Genomic DNA, 19,898 nt, shown 5'->3' with positions numbered 1-19,898 from the left:
CCGGGGCCAGTCCAGCATGTCCATTCTTAGAAGCCCACCTGGGTAGGGCACGGTGTGCGTGGCCGAGCCTGCCCTGACCCCCGAACCTCCCTCGCACCCCAAGTTTGCTCCCATGCCCTCCCTCGCACACCCGCACACCCGCCCCGGGCACGGCCACGCTGATCCAGAGCAGGCCCTGGCCCCCACTGACCATGGACCCTAGGCCCGAAACCCAGCGCCACATCTCCCCGACTGGGACCCCAGGGCCCGAGGAGCAGGTGGCACCCCCGGCCCGGCCGCGCTCCTCTGGCTCAGCAAGGGCCCTGCTGGCCTCGCTCAGTCGTGGGCGCTCAGTGCTGCCCTCCCCTGCCTGCTTGGCTTGCCAGTTGGGACCACACCTGCTGCCCTCGGCCCAGGACTCTCCTTGGGCAGAGCCATCGCCCACCAGGACGGAAGGGGGCTGAGGGCTGGGCTGCTGGGAGGGGCATCGAGGTGACGAGAAGAGGGGCCTTGGGGGAGGGACGTGGGCTGGGCCCCCAGAGCCCGGGGACGTGGAGAGGGCGAGCTGCCAGATGCCCCACACCCGGCCCCTCCCCAGGAGCTGGAGGCCCAGCACGGAGCCGTCCACTGCAGATGCCGGGCCTCCCGGGTGGGTGCAGGCAGCAGCTCGGCAGGGTGGGGGAGCCTTCCCAGAGCCCAGGGCCGGAGCGCACCTGGGGGCAGAGAGTGCCGGCCCTCTGCTGCTTCATGTGGCCCGTCATGTCACAGGTGGGCCACGTTCTGGGGACACGGGCTGCGCTGGCCCTGCCCGGATGAGGGGCCAGCCCGGCAGCTCCAGTCGGATGGGAGAGGCGCATGGGGCCAGACCCAGCACCACACGGGGTGGGCAGGAGGCAGGGCCGGGAGGCAGCCGGGGACCCACAAGGCCCCAGGCCCCTGGGGGCGGGCGGGGTGGGCGCTCCCCTCCTGGGTACCAGCCCCAGCCCGGCTGCCCCTGCAGTCCCCTGCACGAGCTGGCAGGGCCCCTCCAGGGGTCCCTCTGGGCCGTAGGTGCTTGGTGCCACGCCCTCTTCACCATGGGGGCTGGCGGCCCAGGAGGAAGGCCGGCCATGGGGACGCAGGAGAAACGAGAGACCAGGGCTGACGTGGCTCTTTACTCACAGGAAAGCAGCGCAGCCCGCGGCCCAACAGAGTCCGGGCGCGTGGTACGTGGCGAGGTGCCGGGGCAGGGCACAAGCACAGGGGGCAGCGCCGGGAGGCTGTATGGGTCACGGGCCGGCGGGCTCAGCTCCGAGGACGGGGGTGGGAGCCGACAGCGAGCGAGGCAGGGTCTGGCGGTTGGCGGTCCCACCGCCCACCTGGGGGCAAGCGGAGCAGGCTGAGCCATGGGCCCCCCCAGCCCTGCACCCAGCCACCCTGATAGCCCAGGTTCTGGCAGGGGGGCCAGAGCCGCGGGGGGTGGAGGCCGCAAAGAGGGTCCCTGGCAGTCGCACACCTACCGAGGGGCTGGCGGGGGCGGGGCGATGGAGCGTCACTGCGGGGACAGGGGCAGCACGCTCCCCGCCACCCTCCTGGCCTCCTTGTTGGCCTTGGCCGTGAGCTTCCCGGAGGGCTGTGTGGCCGCCTCGGTCCCCGCCTGCGTGGGCGCCCTGGGCTCCTCCTTGGCAGCGCGGTAGCTGTCCCCCCAGGCCGCTGGCATCTCTGTGCCGTACTTGCGGCCCAGCGGGTAGGCCCCGATGGCCGCCAGGATGCTGCGGTGGCGCTCGGGGTCCATCTCGGTGTAGTACATCTCCAGGGTCAGCGGCGTGCAGATCTTGTGCTGCGCGAGAGGGCGGTCGGGCGGGAGCAGGCGCTTCACGCCCCCCCCCAGGGCTCCTCTGGGAGGTCAGCCCAGCGCCGGCTCCCCCACCCCCGGGCGGCCCAGAGCCCCCTGGCCTTACCCGCAGCAGGAAGCCGTCGGGGCAGGTGAACTGGTCGTACCAGATGGCCTTGTACATGATCAGGACGCAGCCCAGGAGGGCCATGGCGAAGGCGATCATCCGCGCCGTGGGCAGCTGCCAGAGAGGAGCCCGGTTATGGGTGCGGCACAGACCGCAGGGGCCTCCTGGGCACAGCCCTGCAGGTCACCTGCCCCTTGGAGTCTCGGCCTTGCCCCAGGCCAGCAGGTCCTGCCGCCGCTCCACGGGACACCCCAGGGACCCGCCCATGGGATGTGGCCACCTGCCGCCCACTTCTGCCGCTGGCTGCCATGGAGGAGGCCTGGGGGCCGGGGGCAGACGGGAGGGCCGGCCGCCTGGGGCAGAGGGGAGGGCCGGCCACTGGAAGCACCTGGGTAGGAGCCGTCGCCGAGACAACACGCAGGTGGGCAGAGCAACCCCTGACTTTGCTAAAACAAGGTAAGCCTGTGGGTGGAGGCGGGTGAAGGCCTGGCTGTGGGCACAGAGCCACTGGCCAGAGAAGCCCCCCAGCTCCAGCCAGGACGGGGCAGGCGGGGCTGGACCGGGCACCTGAAGTCCAGTCTCAGCAGCTGGAAGCCCACGTCGGGGCAGGTGGCAGCAGTGACGCCTGGGGGCCAGTGGAGGATGGCAGTGATGAGCGAGGCAGGGGCGGGGCTGACGTCACCCCGGGGGGCGGGGGCTGAGCAGGGACGGCCCCTCCTGCCTGGCACCAGAGACACCAGATTTCAGAGGATGGAGAGTGGGAACGTCCACCAGGAACAGAAAGCACGGCTGAGGGTCGCCGGCCTCCGTGGGGGCAGCACTGCAAGCTTGGAAGTGATGGGATTGATACATCTTGACAATTTAAGACAGGCTTCACCAAAAAAACTGAACCGAAAGTGACTTAATAAAGTTAAGGGATTATAAAAAGAGGAGGGAGAAGATATTTGCCGAGCACCTGGCCGAGCGAGCACAGAACCCTCCCCGCAGATCGCCAAGGAAGAGACTAAGTCCCGGCTGGACCAGCCCCTCACAGAGAACAAAGCGCAGAGGCCCCTGCAGGGGCCGTCGGAGGGTCCCATCAGGCAGGGCGCCTCTCACCTGCCGCACAGGTGCGGGCAGGCTCGGTGAGGTGCAGCTGAGGTCAGCTGCCCAGCAAAGGGCCAGGGCCACCCAGCACCTCCCCGGCTCCTCACCCACAGGCCCCCAGCTGTGGGGACCGTCACTCTCCCTCCTGGAAACGGGAGCTGGAACCCGGAGGCCCCAGCCTGGTGGCGCCCCCGCCCTCTCCTGCCTGCCACCTGGGGGGCCCACCTTTCGTCCCTCCTCGGGGTGGCTGCAGGCCAGCCTCTGGGCCTCCAGGTCAGGGAGCTTCTTCAGCTGGTCGGGGGACGACAGCTGGTACTCCGTCTGCGTCTTGATGACCACCTGTGGAGAGAGGCCGTGGCCTCGCCAGGCACTGGCAAGGTCTCAGAAGGGCCCGTGGGGCACCGGGAGGGCTGGAGTGGGGGAGCCAGGGGTCGTGACTGTCTGGCGGTGACCAGCCGAGGCCGCGGGGAGGCTGGGCACTGCTAGGTGGCCAGTGGCCATGTGGCCCCAGGTCTAGCCAGACCACCGACAGACACTGCTCTCCTGCCACCTTCACCTCTGCAGGTGCATAGCACTGCCTCTTCCTCCAGGAAGTCTGCCCTGCCTCCTCTGGCTCCCGGAGCCTTGTTCCCTGCCCTGTGGGGCAGATGCAGGCCCTGTGCGCTGTGTGTGTCCCAAGAGGATGGGTTCGCCCCAAGCTGCTAACTGCCTGCAGCTGCTCCCTTCCCTGGAGAATGACCTTCAGCTGACAGGAGCCACCTCAGCCGGGAGTTAGCCCCCCCATGGCCCGACAGTGACAGATGGCCGCCCTTGCCTGCAGGCAGGGCGACTCGGTGCCCTTGTACTGTGGAGCCCCCCGTGGGCTCCCATAGTTGCTGGTTCTGCCGAACCAGCCCTTTGCTTCTTATAGATTTCTGCCGAGATCTCTGCCCCGAGACAGAGCCGGGCGCCACGGGAAGGGCACAGATGAGGAAAGGGCAGCTCCGAGACGCGGGAGCTGGTGGCCGGCTGGGACTTCAGCCAGCCCTGGCCCTTCACATCCAAGCAAGGCTCACCCCGACACCCCCTGGTTCCCAAGGCAGCCCTCACCTGGTCTGGGAAGGGTGGCTGGAGCTGGCTGACGTCCAGGGGGCTGATCAGAGGGACGCTGTCTGCGGCAGCCCCGTCCTGGTCCCCGGGGTCCTTGCCTGGCTTCCCAGAGAAGCTGCAGCCCAGCTTCACCATGGTGGACAATGGGCCTAGTCCTGGGCAGAGACAGAGGCTCCGTCACCGCCCACAGCCCACCCCCTCGCCCACTCCACCCGGCTCGGGGCCAGGAGGACCCCCAGCTGGTCCTGGAGCCCCTCACTCCAGAGCCAGGCCTGGCCGTGGGCAGTCAGGCCACCCCTGCCCGCCCAGCGCAATCTGCAAGTCCAGCCAAAAGTGCCTGACTCTCCTGCCTGCACCGTCTGGCCCCCATGACAGTGCAGGGGAGGCGTCCAACAGGCAGCTGCCCAAAGGAGAGCCAAGAGAAGCTTCACCCGCCAACCCACTCTTACCTCTCTCTGTTTTTTAAAAAATTCTTTTTGTTTTTTCTTATATCTCCTATTCTTTTTCTTGCCCTACTGCATTGGCTAAGATTTCCAGTACTGTGATTTATAGAACTGGTAGAGAAATAAGAGAGATAAGAACTGGACACAACTATGTAAAACAGTCCTAGATACACATCTGGAGCATTCAAAGATAAAAACACAGGACACCCAGCTAAATTTGAATTTCAGAGTAACACCGAATAATTTTTCGGCATGTCTTGTGATGTACAACATGTGGCCTATTTAACCTAAAACATTATTTGTTGTTGATCTGAAATTTACATTTAACTGGACATACTGTGTTTTATCTGGCAGCCCTATTAGGGATGCAGGAGTAACAAAGAGCTACACAAAGGAATGTCAGAGAGTAAATCCACACACCATCCCCACAGAATGCAGTGCTAATAATGCAGGAAAGCTGAGCCATTAGGGTAACTGGAAGACCCAAAAGACCATGACAGACCCCCTAAGTCAGGAGGGTGGAGAAGATGGGGTGTGGTCTGGGAAGGGGGCAAGGTCCCCCTAATGCTGGCATGCCAAGGTGTGTGCTCTAACTTATAGTCTGACCACCAAGAACAAAGGACTTCCAAGCTGGCAGATGGAAAAAGTAGAAAAACAAAATATCTGCAATCAATCAAGAGAAAAAGAAACTGAAGGTGTCATTAAAAATCTTCCCTCAAAGGACCCCAGACCCAGGTGGCTTTGCTGTTGAATTCTACGAATCACACAGGGAAAAAAGAACATAGGCACATGCCCCAACTCATTATGAGGCCAACACAGCCTCAATCCCAAAATCTGGCAAGGACAGTGTGAGAGAGGACATTGCAGGCCAGGGTTGCCCATAAAGGACAGTGCAAGGACCCCAAATCAAATACAAGGAGAAGGCAGAACCCTGAAATGTATAAAAAGATAATAGAGCATGCCCAGGTTGGATGGATTCTACAAACGAGGCTTGTTTAACATTTGAAAAGCAATCAGTATATCTCATGCTAACAGATTTTTTAAAAATCATCTGGTCAATTTTAATAGCTGAAAAAGTATTTGATGGTATTCAACACTCATTTACTCAAAAAAAAAAAATCTATAAGCACCCTAGGGGAAGAAGGAAACATCCTTAATCTGATAAGGCTTATCCACCACCACCACCACCACAAAACCCACAGCAAACCTTATTTATTGTGAATGGTGAAAGTCTTGCCTTTGAGATAAAAAAGGAGACAAAATTTCCCTTAATTACCAGGTCTATAAATCATGGTACTGGAGATCTTAGCCAATGCTGTAGGGCAAGAAAAAGAAATAAGAGATATAAGAACTAGACACACATAAAATTCTCAATATTGCAGTGAAATGCCTTTGAATGTATAAAATCCAAAAGAGTCTACAGATAATTCTTAGGATTGAAAAATAAGTATGGCAAGATTGTTGGATTTAAAGTATTCAGAAATCAGTTGCATCCTATGTTTCATCTGCAAGGAGTTAGAATTTCTAAAAATATTCCATTTAAATAGTTTTAAAAAATCAGGTGGGAGTAGGTGTAGTTCAGTGGTTGAGTGCCTGTTCTGCAGGTATGAGGTCCCAGGTCCAATCCCTGGTGGCCCCTAAATAAAATATATTTACATACACACACACACACACCTCTCAGGTGCTCAGGAATGGGTCCAACAAGAGAGGAGCAGGACCTCGATGTGCAAAATGGGGAAACATTGTTGACAGAGACCAAGGAAGACCTAAATCCCCATAAATAAATGGGGAAAGATATGGTCATGGCTTTCAGAAGCCTCCTTATTTAAACATGTCATTTCCCCCCAAAATGTATCCATAGAGTCAATAAATCTAGTAAAAATTCAAACAGGATTTTTTGTGGAACTTGACAAACACAACTTTATATGGCATGCAAAGGGACAACGGCCAAGACATGTCAAAAAAGGAAGGAGAGGGAAGCGGCTGTGGCTCTATCCGTTGGGCTCCGTCTACCACACGGGAGGCCCTGGGTTTGCGTCCCGGGGCCTCCTTGTGAAGGCAGGCTGGCCTGCGCCTGTAGAAAGCTGACAGCCCACACACGCAGAGAGCTGGTGCAGTACGATGACATGACAAAGGCAGACAGGCACAGAAGAACATACAGCAAATGGACACAGAGAGCAGACAGCAAGCAAGTGGCAAGGAGGGGGCGATAAAAAACTAAAAATAAACCTTTTTTTTTAAAAAGGAGCAAGAGTGGAGGGCCCATTACAGAGCTACAGTGTGCTGCATCGCTGCAGAAAGTAAGTGGGTGGGGCCAGCACACGGTGGGCAGGTGGAGCATGGACATGCCCCCCCCCGGCCCGCTGCAGAGGAGGGGAAAGGGCCATCCTTTCAACAAGTAGAAAGCAGCGACATCGCCAAGGAAATCAACGCCAGGTGGTCTTAAACCAAAGTGGAAAAATTGAACAAGGAAGCGTCGTGAAGGTAACACAGGAGAGGAGGGAAGATTTCTTCACAGGACACACAAGCACTGACCATGAAAGAAAGTAGTGATGAAATGAGTACGTGAAAAGTAAGAGCTTCTGCTCATCCAAACGTAGCATTGAAAGAATGAAATGTAAATCAAAACAAAGGGCTTACGTAAATCCAAAGCATATAAAGAACTCTTGAAAACAGCAGAGAAACGCTAGCAGGTCTCCTCTGCCTGCACAGTCACCAGGGAAGGCCCGCGGGGAGCTCCGGAAGGCACAGCCCGCCGCCAGAGCTCGGAGGAGTGTGCACCACACATGGGCACGTTCACCAGCACAGAGCCTGCCGCCAGCCAGTCCTCTCGCGCCTGTGCGCCCAGCAGAACCGCCGGCAGTTCAGACGTGGGCCTCGGATTCCGCAAATAGGGCTGGATGCCCCCATGTACCCACAAGAGCACACGGCCACGGACTCAGCTGCCGTGGAAGAGAACGACCCACGGCTGTGAGCAGGAACGGGGCCGAATCTCACGGAAAAGTGGCGGGAGTGGAGACGCCAGGCACGAGAGAACACTCCAAACAGGCAAGCCCCAGAGCTTGGGGACACACTCGGGCAGCCAGGGTCTGGCCTAGGGCTTTGCGGGGGGCGTGTGTCCAGCAGGGGCTTCTGGGGTGGGGGGATTTCTGGCTCTTGGCCTGAATGGAGGGTGCTTGGGGTTCACTATCACATCCGCTCGTGGCACATTTGTTTTAAGCCCTTCTCTGTATATTGGTTATTCCACAACCCAGACAGTTGCAAACAAAACCAACCAGAGGAGGCAGGTCAGTGACAGCAGCCCAGCCCCTGCCCTCCCGAGGACAGGACCTGGTCCTGCTGGGCCATCCCTGGGGAGGCCATGCTGCTGGGCTAGACTGCTGCTCAGCTACTCGGGAGCCTGTGCCCTGGCTGTTCCCGCTCCAGGAGAGGGGGCCTTAAGGGCTTAGGCCAGGGACAGTCCCTTTCCTTGCTGGCCTGTGAACTTGACCCCTCCCCCTTGAGGGAGGGGTGGGTGTCCCCAAACGCGCACTCACACATGCCCACCTGCTGCAGACGCCGCTGGGCCTCCAGCGCCCCCAGAATGATGTCGCAGCCCCCCACCTCCTCTCCCTGTCATGGCCTCAGGGCACCAGCGGCCAAGCTCCAGTGACCACTCCCACACCGCAGGGGCCAGGCCCGCGTGCCTCTCGGTGTGGTCACGCCCTGCCCTGGCAGAGCTTCCCCGCGGGAGACACAGAATGAGGAGCAGGTCCGGAAAGGAAAGCGGTGCGTGGATGGCGCTAAGGAAAGAGGGTGGAGAGGATGGCGGGGCAAAAGCAGCAGCGGCTCTGGGGGAGGGGGAGGGGCTACCCGGCGCCCCCACCCCCACTCGGCGGGCGCTCTGGGAAGGGTCGTCTTAGAGGCGCTTGGTGTTTGGAAAAGGTGCCGGTACCTGGTCGGGCCAGGTGCCGCCCTCGCCCGCTGGCACAGCCGCACCTGGCCCCAAGCAGGTAGGGCAATGCTCACTGACGGGACGCGGCCACCGGTGCAATCATTCGTTTGTTTGTCCGTCCATCAGGGTACTGCTGCACGCCCACCAGGCCCCGGGCAGGCGCTGGCACAGGCTGGACCAAGGCTGCCCGTGCCCCGCTCTCCCGGAGGCGCACGGTACCGCATCGCGGCACACGCGTAACACACGTCAGGCGACCAAAGCCGCGAGGAAAAGGAGCAGCCAAGGGGTCGCGACCCAGAGCCCTGGGCCGGGGCGTCGGTGGCGCGGACGCCGGGATGACGTCAGGGTCGTGGGGTGGGGGTGCTGCGGACCCTCGGGGCTTGGCGCTGCCGCAGAACGCGCGGGGGGCGGGGATGTGGGGCGTCACGCTCGGCCCCGCGGCGCAGGTGCAAGGCTTAGACCCGCGCCTTCTCCAGGCGAGAGCGAAGGCGGGGAAATGGGGGCCCAGCGGGGCGGGGGTGGGCAGCAGCTCTTCCCAGACCCTGGGACCCAAGTCAGAGGGTGGAGGGCCAGCCCGAGGGCTCGCGGCGGTCTCGCCCCCACCCCTCCCTGGATAAAAAGCTCCGCCTCCGGGATCCGCTTTGAGCCAATTCCCACTCTGACGCGGTATGACGTCATTTATGTCGCCGCGGGTTTCCATGGCAACGGAGATCAGCCCTCGCAGGTCGTCTCCATGGAGACGCGGAGCCATTAGGCCCCCCTGCTCTCTGGTGCGTACCCCTGCGCCCCAGACAGGATGCTGCAGAGGGGCTGGCTGAACCGGGCGCCCCCATTCCTTCCCATCGCTCGGTCGCGGGGGCCTGCTGTGAAGGCTTGGGGGCGCCCTCGTCCCGGCGCCCCTCGAGTCCCCTCCCTCCTCCCCCTCTGTCGCGGCCTCTTCCTCCGGCGGTCATCCTGTCCCCGGCAGGGCTGTGCGCTCCACGTCTCGGCGTCTCGTCTTCCGACGGGGAAGGGGGCAGGAGGAGGGGTAGCGAAGGACAGGGGGACGGCTGGACGGGGGCAGACCCTAGCTGAAAGCCGCAGAAGCTCGGCTCCCACGCCCACCCGCCTACAATGCTGCGTCACGGTGGGAAGGCGTGCGCCACTGCGCGAGCGTGCGCCCGTGCCGGGCCGTGCGCGTGACAGCGGGTCGTGAGGGCCTCTGACCCGGCCCCCGCTCCAGCTCGGCTCCGCCGCAGCGCTCGCGCAGTGGCCCCGCCCCCGCCTGGCCCTGCAGGTCATTCGTGGGCCTGGCTCCGGGTTCAGGGGCAGCGGGACTGAGGGCGCCATCCCTCCCCAGTCACAGCATGAGGGGCCGGCGCGGGCGGGGAGGTCGCTCCCAGCTCCGCAGCAGCGGGTGGCCCCGCGCTCCGGGGAAGTGCCCCGCGCGCTCCCGGCCACGTCCCCCTCCCCCAGGTGTGGGCTGCGGCTCCTTCGTGCTGGACGAGTCCGAGTCCCTTCCGCCCCCACCCCCCGACAGAGCTGAGAGGACCTGGGGCTGCCCCCCCCCCCCGGGGTGCCCGGTTCCCACTGGCTCTAGCAGACCTGCAAGGGTGGCAGAGGGGGCTGCGGCCCGCAGCAGGGGCGCCCATATCCAGCCAGTCCCACCCCACGCCCCTGCGGCCCAGGACAGGGATCCTCCGCACGTCTGGCAGACGTCCAGGCCCCGGACCGCCGGCCAGGACCCCTGCCCCGCCCCCCCTCTGACCTGAGGACCCCTCCGCTCAGCAGAGGAACCCCAGGGCTGGGGACCCTTCTGTGGCCCGGCTGCCGGGCAGCCATGGGACCAGGCGCAGACGCCCCATCACGCCCATGCACACGCATCTCTCACACACGTGCATACAACCCCCCCCCCCCGCCCCGGCCCACAAGGAGAAACGTGGAAATTGCTCACAGGCGGCTCCGACGGCAGCTGCGCGGGATGCGGTGGCTGGAGGCTGCGGGAGCGGCGCGGAGGACGCGTTTCCAGACGCTTCCCGGCGGGCGGGGCGGGGGAGGGGCTGGAGTGAGACCGAGGCTGCGGTTGCCCTGGAGACGCAGCACGGGGAGCGGGTCTGCAGCGGCGGAGACCGCACCTCTGCGGTGCTGTGTGCGCCGCGCAGGCCCCCTGCCTTGCCAGAGCCCCCTCCCACCCGCCGCGGACCCGGTACCCCTCTCAGCCCCTCGGCCCCTCACGGCGCACACACGCTCGCGTACACACAGGCTCACCGCCTCACGCACACCCCCCATAACCGCACACTTTCAGGCTCACGTTCTCACGCGCCCCCAGCCTCAGCCGCAAGCCCCTGCACGCTCACGCGCGTGCAGACACACCTTGCACACTCGCACACACTCAGGCTCACCACCCTCTTCTCCCAGACACACGTCTGCCACGCAGCGGCCCTCTGGGAGCTCACAGCCGGCGCCCTCCCCGCCCAACAGGGGACTCTTGGTCAGGACAGCCGACCCTGCTGATGGCCTGGAGCCCACCCCTGCACTGGCACCCCTTCTGGGTCCCCCTCAGCAGACTCTGCCCTGTGAGCTCTCTGCAGCCCCTGGCTCAGACGCAGGCAGCAGACACCCCTGGACCCCAGGAGCAGGTGCACTGCCGAGCGGGCAGGCCATTCTCCGCCCCTTGCCCCCCACCCAGGGTAGGCCAAAACCCTGGGTCATTGGGAAGCTGACCCAGCCTGCAGCCAGAGGCCTGACCACCCTGGCCGGCCAGGCCAGGGGTCCCAGGGCAGGCCCCTCTGGGCCCCACCACCGAGGCTGAGAGGGGGGTCCAGGGAGGCCTCAGGGCTGGGGGCTCCCCCCCCGTCCCTCCTCTTTGGGGTCAGGGCTGTTTGCAGGTGTGCAGAGGTCAAAGTGGAGATGGAGGTCCAGGCTCCCCGAGACTGGTCAGGTGCAGGCTCAGGTGTGTGTGTGTGAGCCAGTGTGTATGACTGTGTGAGCAAGTGTGAGCGAGCAAGAACTGTGTTATTGTGAGAGTGCATATGTGAGTGAGTGTGTGAGAGGGCGTGTGAGTGTGGATGTGTGCCTGTGTGTGAGCGAGCATGAAAGTGTGATTGTGAAAGTGTGCAGGAGTGTGTGACAGCATGTATAAGTGAATGTAAATGTGAGCATGGATGAGCGGGGGTAAGCATGATTGTGACTGTGGTTTTTCTGTGTGTGAGTGTAAAGGTGTGTCTGAGTGTGTAGGGAGGTGGGGGTGATGGAGAGATGGGGCCTCCCTCTGTCCCCCCTTCCTGGTAAAGCAGCACCCCTGACTGAAGACTCAGCCTCTGGCCCTGAGCGCCCTGGAGCAGGAGGAGCGCAGCGGCTGGGGGCCCTGGAACCCCTCCTCCCCTCCCACCCCAGTCCCCACTCCCACCCAGAACAGGGGGAGGGTCAGGGCAAGGCACTGGGAGTTTGGGGGTCAGACTCCTCCCACTGCTTCCCTCCCTGCTCCTGGGATGAGGCCCAGCCTTTCCCTCTCGCCCCCTCCCCCTGAACCGTTTTGAGTGGGTGGGGGTCAGGCAGGGCTGGTGTGGCCCCCACCCACCCAGAGGACACCCTCATCATCCTGGTCCTCCTTGGTCCCTGTTGTGCCCCAGGGCTGGTTGGTGCCTGGTATACAGAAGGTGCTCAATAGGCGTTGGCAGAGTGAGTGAGTGAGCGTGTGCTGTGCTCCACGGAGGCGCTCTTGGCAGATGAGACTTTTTTTTTGAGGTACCGGGGCAGGGGATTGAACCCCAGACCCAGCATGTGGGAAGCTGGTGCTCAACACTGAGCCGCATCCGCTCCCCTGAGCTGGTTGTTCTGTTTGCCTGTTGTTTGTGTTTTCAGGAGACACTGGGGACCTCCCATGTGGAAGTGGCTGCTCAACGGCTGGAGTCACAGGTGCTTCCCCAGACGTGACTTTCCTGGTGTGTAGACAGAGACAAGCCCTCCTCGGGCGTTCCTTTTGGTGCTGGGTGCTCTTCCGTTGTACGCGTCGTACCTCCTGTCTGGGACAGAATCGTATCCCCACAAAAGGCAGGTTCGAGCCCCAGCCCTGGTTCGGTGGACAGAAACCCGTCTGTAAATAGGACTTGGAAGATGTGCCTGAACTGAGGGAGCCTTAGCCCCCAGGCCTGAAGTCCTTACAGCAGAGGAGCCACAGGAGAAGCCACAGCGGCCAGCAGGAGCGGCGTCAGCGGCGCCCGGGGCGCAGGGAGGCAGTGCCCCACGTGCCTTACCCGAGGACCCAGGAGGCCCGCGGGGCCCAGAGCGCCTTCAGGAAAGCTCCGCCTTCGGACTTCACTCAGCCCTAACTCCACCAGCCAATGCATTCCCGTCGTGTCAGCCCGCCCGTCGCCCAGCGTTTGCCTTAGTGCTGAGAAACCACCGTTCATTTACCCATTTGTCCGCTGAAGGGCACTGGAGTTGTTTCCAGGTTTCAGCTGTTGTTCGTAATGTCGTGACAAACTCTGTGTGGATGCAGGTTTTCACTTCTCTTGGGTGGACACCTACAAGTGGAATTAGCAGACTGGATAAGGTTATATTTAACTCTTTAAGAAATAACCAAACCGTCCTCCAAGGTGGCTGCGCCTCTCCCATCCATCAGCAGCATCGGAGGGCTCCAAGGCTCCACATCCTCTCTGTGTTCTCCTCATGCTTGTAATTTACTGCTTTTCTGTTTTTTTTTAAAGATTTATCTTATTTATTTCTCTCTCCACCCCCCTCCTGCCAGTTGTCTGCTCTCTGTGCCCATTCGCTGTGTGTTCTTCTGTGTCCGCTTGCATTCTTTGTTAGCGGCATCCGGAATCTGTCTCTTTTTGTTGCGTCCTCTTGCTGCGTCAGCTCTCTGTGTATGTGGCGCCACTCCTGGGCAGGCTGCACTTTTTTCATGTGGGGCGGCTCTCCTTGCAGGGCACACTCCTTGCACGTGAGGCTCCCCTACGCGGGACACCCCTGCATGGCACGGCACTCCTTGCGCAGCAGCGCTGTGCGTGGGCCACCTCCACACGGGTCAGGAGGCCCTGGGGATCGAACCCTGGAACCTCCGTATGGTAGACAGACGCTCTATCAGTTGAGCCATGTCTGCTTCTCTGGTTTTGTTTTTAAATCAACAGATATTAATTTGTTTTTATATTTTACTATTCTTTTGTGTTAACCATTTGTGTATCTTCTTTGCCGAAATGTCTGTTCAAATGTATTGAGTGTTTTTTAACTGGGTTGTTTGTCTTATTATGGAATTATAGGTGTTCTTTTAGAAATCCTTGATTAGATATATGATTTGCAAATTGTTTCTCTCAGTTTGTGACTTTGTGTCTTTTCACTTTTTTGATGGTGTCTTTTGATGTGCAAAACTTTTTAATTACTAATGAAATCCAATTTCTAAATTTTTTCTTTTATGAAACAGTTCTCTAAGATTGTTTGCCTAACCCAAGGTCAGGAAGAATTTTCTCTTCCAGAAATTGTATTGTTTTAATTATTATATTTAAGTCTATGATCCATTTTGAGTTAAGTTTTGTGTATAAGTTAAAGGTATATGTTCTTTTATTTTTCTGTTTCTTTTCTTTCTCTTGGCACAAGGATGTAATTGTCTCTGCACCATTTGTTAGAAAACGGACCTTTCCCCCACCAAATGGCCTGGACACCGTTGCCAAAAATCAGCTGTCCATATCCGTGTGGATTTAGTTCTGGATTCTTACTTTGGTCCCATCAGTCTCATTCGTTCATTTATGCCCGTCCTCATTCTGGTCTCGATTTCTGTGGCTATTTAGTAAGTTTTAAAATCAGGCAGTGTAAGTCCTCCAACTTTGTCCTTTTAAAAAATTGTTTTGGCTATTCAGGGCCCTTTCCATTTCTATGTAAATATCGGGATCAGCTTGTTAATGTCCACAGAACTCCTGCTGGAACTATGATAGAGATTATATTCTATCTATGGGTCAATTTGGGAAGAATTGCCATTTTAACAATTTTTAATCTTCCGCTCCATGAACATTGAATGTCTCTCCATTTATTTAGACCTTCTTTAATTTTTCTCAGTAATGTTCTGTAGTTTCTAATGTACAAATGTAGATATAAAACCTTCAGTAACCTATTAGAGACTATAAAATCTGATCTAGCTTCTAGACCTATGCTTCTGAAATTTAAGTGTCCTTAAGAATCACCTGAGGAGAATGTCTTAAAAATGCAGGTTCTGAGGCCCACCCCAGAGACTCTGGTTCAGTAGCTCGAGGGTTGGGACGGGGTGGTCCAGGAGGCGTGGAGGGCAGTGGAGGGGCGGAGCCGGGAGCACGCGTTGAAACCAGCCCTCCGGATGATGCGGCTGGAGGTGCTGAGGGCCAGCGGGTCTGGTGGTCGCTTGGCATCCACCCAGGGGGCTCTTGTCCTGTTTGCACCTGCCTGTTCTCGCACCTGTGAGCAGGCGCCCAAGCCAGCCAGCCTTTTTCATGTTCAGCATTTATCAGAACTTTATTCCTTTTTGTTGTCAAATAATATCCCGTTGTGTGGAATATACATACATTTATAGAAATATATGTTACCATAAATATAGATTTGCATGTGTAACAAGGAAAATGTAACTGAAATGAGTCAATTAGTGTATTCCTACAACTCCTGGCCCCTTTTCAACACCGTAGCAGTGAAGTCTGCGTTTCTACGTAGCTCTGTGCCTTCGGAGTGCTGGTAAGGCGGCATTTCCTAAAAACTTCAGGAAAGGCCTAGAAGCCGTTGGCCTATTACACTGGCCCTGTAGCTACTAGGGTACCCGCTCCGGCACACAGCTCAATGTGCCTGGTGCTCCCTTGCCTCTTTCCTCTCCCACCACTGGGTTCTTAGGAATTTGAAGACTGCTCCTCCAGCCTGCTCGCGCATTTCCTCAATCTGCACATTTGGATCTGAAGGCTTTTAGTTTTTCAAAATATTATTCTGATGAGTATCATTTGACCTTTTAAAACTACATTGCGGGAAACGGACTTGGCCCAGTGGTTAGGGCGTCCGTCTACCACATGGGAGGTCCGCGGTTCAAACCCCGGGCCTCCTTGACCCGTGTGCAGCTGGCCCATGCGCAGTGCTGATGCGCGCAAGGAGTGCCCTGCCACGCAGGGGTGTCCCCGCGTAGGGGAGCCCCACGCGCAAGGAGTGCGTCCCATAAGGAGAGCCACCCAGCGCAAAAGAAAGTGCAGCCTGCCCAGGAATGGCGCCGCCCACACTTCCCGTGCTGCTGAAGACAACAGAAGCGGACAAAGAAACGCAGCAAATAGACACAAAGAACAGACAACCGGAGGGTGGGGGGTGGGAATTAAATAAATAAATAAATCTTTAAAAATAAATAAATAAATAAAACTACATTGCAGGAAACGGATGTGGCTCAACCAACTGGACTCCTGTCTACCATATAGGAGGTCCAGGGCTCGATGCCCAGGCCTCCTGGTGAAGGTAAGCTGGCCCACGCAGGAGTACCAGCCCACATGGGAATGTGGCCTCATGCAGGAGTGCAGGTCAACGTGGAGCGCTGGCACAGCAAGATGACTCAACAAGAGACTCAGAGGACAGAAAATAAGATGTAGCAGAACAGGGAGATGAGGTGATGCAAGGAAGTAATTGCCTCTCTCCCACTCCTGAAGGTTCCAGGATCAGTTCCCAGAGCCACCTAATGAGAAGACAAGCAGACACAGAAGAACACACAGCAAATGAACACAGAGAGCAGACAACCAGGGGGACTGAGGGGGAGAGAAATAAATAAAAATAAATCTTAAAAAAAAAACTACATTGCTATTCTTTCTCTTTTGATTGTCTGCTGAATGGCATCTTCAGAGTGAAATTGTTTTCCTAATTTAATTTTGTATTATTTACAGTTATCATATAGAAACACAAATGATTTCTCTATATAGATCTTGTACCCTGAGATTTTGCTAAACTCATTTATTTTTCCTAGGGGATCTTTTGGTGGGCCCTTGGAAAATTCTAAGTTTGGGATCACATCGCCTGCAAAAAAAGACAGTTTTGCTTCGTCCTTCCCCCATCCAAGCACTAATTTCTTTTTCCTGCCTTGAGGGGCTGGCTAGAACATCCAGTGCCATCACTGGGTGGCAGACACCTTTTTCTTCTCCCAATCTTAAGCAGAGAACTTTCAGTCTTTCACCATTAAGTCTGATGTCAGCCTTAGGGTCTTCATCTATGTGTATCAGGGTTAGGCTGTCCCCTTCTACTACTAGTTTACTGAGAGTTTTTATTATGAAATGGATGCTATATTTTATCAAATGCATTTTCTATGTCTATTAGAAAGATCACATTTTTCACCCTTCAATCTATTAACAGAGTGTATTACAGTAATTGATTTTTAAATTTTAATGGTGATAACATATATACAACACAAAATTTCCCATTTTAACCACTTCATGTATACAATTCAATGATACTAATCAATTACATTCACAATATTGTGACAACATCACCACCATCCATTACCAAAACTTTTTCATCATCTTAGATGGAAACGTATTAAATAATTACATAAATTGATTTTGAATGTTAAATAACTTTAAATTTCTGGAATAAATTCCTTTGTATATGTTGCTGGCTTTGGTTTGCTAATATTAAGGACTTTTGCTTCTGTGCCCATGAGAAATGTTGGTCTGCAGTTTTCTCTTCTTGTGACGGTCTTGTCTGACTTTCTTATCAGGGGCATACTGGCTTCGCAGAAGGAGAGTTCTCATCTCTTCTGCATTTGCAGGCGCTGGTTCCAGCCCTAATTCAAGTAGTGCCTGCGTGGTTGTTGCTGTTGGTGCTCTGTGCATGAGGAATAGTTTCCTCTTGTCCTCAAGATTTTCTCTTTGACTTTGGGTTTCAACAGTTTGACTCTGATAGGTCTTCGTGTTTATCTTACTTGGGGTTCATTGAAATTCTTGGATCTGTAGATTAATACTTTTCTTCAAATTTGGAATAAATTTCTTCAAATATTTCTTCTGCCCCTTTCTCTTTCTTCTGCTGGGAATATCCACCTACCTACCTACCTACCTACCTACCTATCTACCTACCTACCATCTATCCATCTATCATCTCTTTATCATCTATCTATACTCTCGATGTTGTCTGACAGGTTTTTGAGGTACTGTTCATTATTCTTCATTCTTTTTTTCTCTCTTTCCATAAGATTGGATAATTTTTGTTGCCCTGTCTTCAAGTTTACTGATTCTTTTGCTATCTCTAATCTGCTGTTGAGCCCCTCTAGTAATTTTTAAAATTTCAGTTATTGTATTTTTTTGAAATTTGGTTCTTTTAAAAAAATATTTTTATTAAAATGCTTTACTTGTTAAGGCATTTCTTTTAATTCATTAAAAATGATTTTAGGAAAATATAAAAGAAAACAAAAAATTTAAAAAAAATAAAGTTATGTCGGGGAGCAGATGTGGCTCCAGCAGTGGCATGACTGCTTTCCACATGGGAGGTCCCAGATTCAATCCCCAGACCCCAGTACCTAAAAAAAAAGAAGTGATTTCCTTTGATTCTTTGAAAATATTTATAATAGCTGTTTTAAGTTCTTAAAATTATCTCTTTTTAAAAAAATACATAGATCACATAAAATGTTACATTAAAAAATAGAAGAGGTTCCTATATACCCCACTCCCATACCCACCACTCCTCCCACATCAACAACTTCTTTCATTAATGTGGTACATTCACTACATTTGATGAATACATTTTGGAGCACTGCTACACAGTGTGGATTATAGTTTATGTTGTAGTTTACACTCTCCCCTAGTCCAATCAGTGGGTTATGGCAGGATATATAATGTCCAGCATCTGTCCCTGCAATATCATTCAGGACACCTCCAACTCCTGAAAATGCCCCCATATCACAACTCTTTTTCCCTCTCCCTGCCCTCAGCAACTCCTGTGACCACTGTCTCCACAACAGTGATACAATTTCTTCCATTGCTAGAGTCACAGTAATTTTATAATAGAATACCAGTAAGTCCACTGTAATCCGTATTTTATTCTTCCATCCTGAGGACCCTGGGATAGTAATGCCCACTCCACCTCTAAATTGAGAGGGGGCTTAGATCCCACATGGGTGATGAATGGAATTCTCCTGCCTGTGGTTCCTTGGTATGGTGGTTGACTATCCTCACCTCCTTGTTAGCTGACCTAGGTAAGTCCAATGAACTGGAGAGTATGTTTTGCAACTCTGCTGAGGCTCAGGGAATAGGTGGCACATGGGTAGTCCAGAAATTAAAGTCTCCTGAGCATACACCAACCCCAGCACCAGCCTCAGGGAATAGGTGGCACATGGGTAGTCCAGAAATTAAAGTCTCCTGAGCATACACCAACCCCAGCACCAACCACAGGTTCAGTAAAAGTGACAGAAGAGGCATGTGTAGAGAAGTCACATCTAAGTCCAACTCCACCACACTCAGGAGCACAAATTCCAAAGTACGGCCCACTGGCAAGGCACTGAACTTCAGAGCCATCTGCCATGACCATGGGCCTGGGTGTCTCCATAGCCCTCAGGAGCCCAACTATGTGGGATTGTGTCTACTTTGGCTGTCTCTGAGATCCTGCTGAGACATGCATAAGTGCAACCCCTCCGATGACCTCCCAATTCATTTTGAAGTCTCTTAGCCATATAAACTCATTTATCTTTATCATTTCACCCTTTTATTCAAGGTCTTTTTCTAGTTGCATCACCAGCTGGTGCTTGGTAGTAATCCCTTGGTGCCAGGGAGGCTCATCCCTGGGAGTCATGTCCCACACTGGGGTGGGGGGGAGGAAGCTAATGCATTTACATACTGAGTTTAGCTTAGAGAGTGGTCATATTTGAGCAACATGAAGGCTCTCAGGAGGTAATTCTTAGGCACCCTGCAGCTCTAGGCCTACTTGAAATTTCAAGCACACAGGCTCATAAGCATAGTCATCAGTATCAAGGGTCCATCATTGGACCATCCTTCTTCACTGGTCTTTGCCCTTGCACTTGGGGGATTGTGCTGTTCCATTGGAGAATGCAACAGAGCTCCCCAGGATGGGAACTGAGCACTCTCTCAGTTGTCGTGTAAAGCTCTACCCACTTTGTCAATACCCAGTGAACATTCGAACATATCTATATACTGTATATGCATGCCCCATCAATGACACTCCACACCAGTGCTCCTCCCCTGCCACAGTTGAACCCCTCTGTGATTCAAAACCTCTTCAAAAATGAAGCCTTATATATTGCCAAATTCAATTAATAGGAAAATGAAATAGTAATGATAGGTTTAAAGATTAGAAATAAAATACTTAATAATTTAGAAAAACTAAAATACAGTAAAAAATAAATTGATGTATTTAAAAAATGAAAAATATCAAAAAAATTTTTGGCATTTTTCTTTTCTTCACTATAATAGGTGTGGCCCTATATGTACAGTGGAAAGACAATCTCTTCCATTTCTTCCTCTATAA

The 19,898-nt window shown here is 55.3% G+C and overlaps 1 protein-coding gene across 3 annotated transcripts; it reads right to left on the bottom strand.

Moving 5' to 3' along the window:
• Positions 1–1,113: 1,113 nt before the first annotated feature.
• On the bottom strand, positions 1,114–10,520 carry CALY (calcyon neuron specific vesicular protein). 3 transcript variants are annotated; one of them, XM_058298080.2, is made up of 6 exons: positions 10,405–10,520; positions 4,095–4,249; positions 3,231–3,344; positions 1,920–2,033; positions 1,479–1,798; positions 1,114–1,337 (listed from the first exon to the last, which is right to left on the bottom strand). In XM_058298080.2, the coding sequence occupies exons 2-5, from the start codon at positions 4,227–4,229 to the stop codon at positions 1,511–1,513; spliced, it is 651 nt and encodes a 216-aa protein (XP_058154063.1). In that variant the 5' UTR covers positions 4,230–4,249; positions 10,405–10,520; the 3' UTR covers positions 1,114–1,337; positions 1,479–1,510. The 3 variants fall into 3 exon arrangements, with proteins under 3 accessions (XP_058154063.1, XP_058154064.1, XP_071071707.1); XM_058298081.2 differs by lacking the exon at positions 10,405–10,520 and adding an exon at positions 8,472–8,721; XM_071215606.1 differs by lacking the exon at positions 10,405–10,520 and adding an exon at positions 7,073–7,142.
• Positions 10,521–19,898: the final 9,378 nt, after the last annotated feature.

Source organism: Dasypus novemcinctus, chromosome 6 (assembly GCF_030445035.2).
Source record: "Dasypus novemcinctus isolate mDasNov1 chromosome 6, mDasNov1.1.hap2, whole genome shotgun sequence".
NCBI lineage: Eukaryota > Metazoa > Chordata > Mammalia > Cingulata > Dasypodidae > Dasypus > Dasypus novemcinctus.
Note: the sequence above shows the minus strand (reverse complement) of the source record. Positions and strands in the feature narration are given on the sequence as shown.

Bases quoted from the DNA above. Each gene is read 5' to 3' on its own strand.
- CALY (XM_071215606.1), bottom strand. From the start codon at position 7,127: ATGAGCAGAAGCTCTTACTTTTCACGTACTCATTTCATCACTACTTTC. The intron at 3,345-4,094 runs GTGAGGGCTGCC...CTCTCTCCACAG, and splicing joins AGCCACCCTTCCCAGACCAG to GTGGTCATCAAGACGCAGAC. The intron at 2,034-3,230 runs GTGGGCCCCCCA...CCTCTCTGGCAG, and splicing joins ACCCCGAGGAGGGACGAAAG to CTGCCCACGGCGCGGATGAT.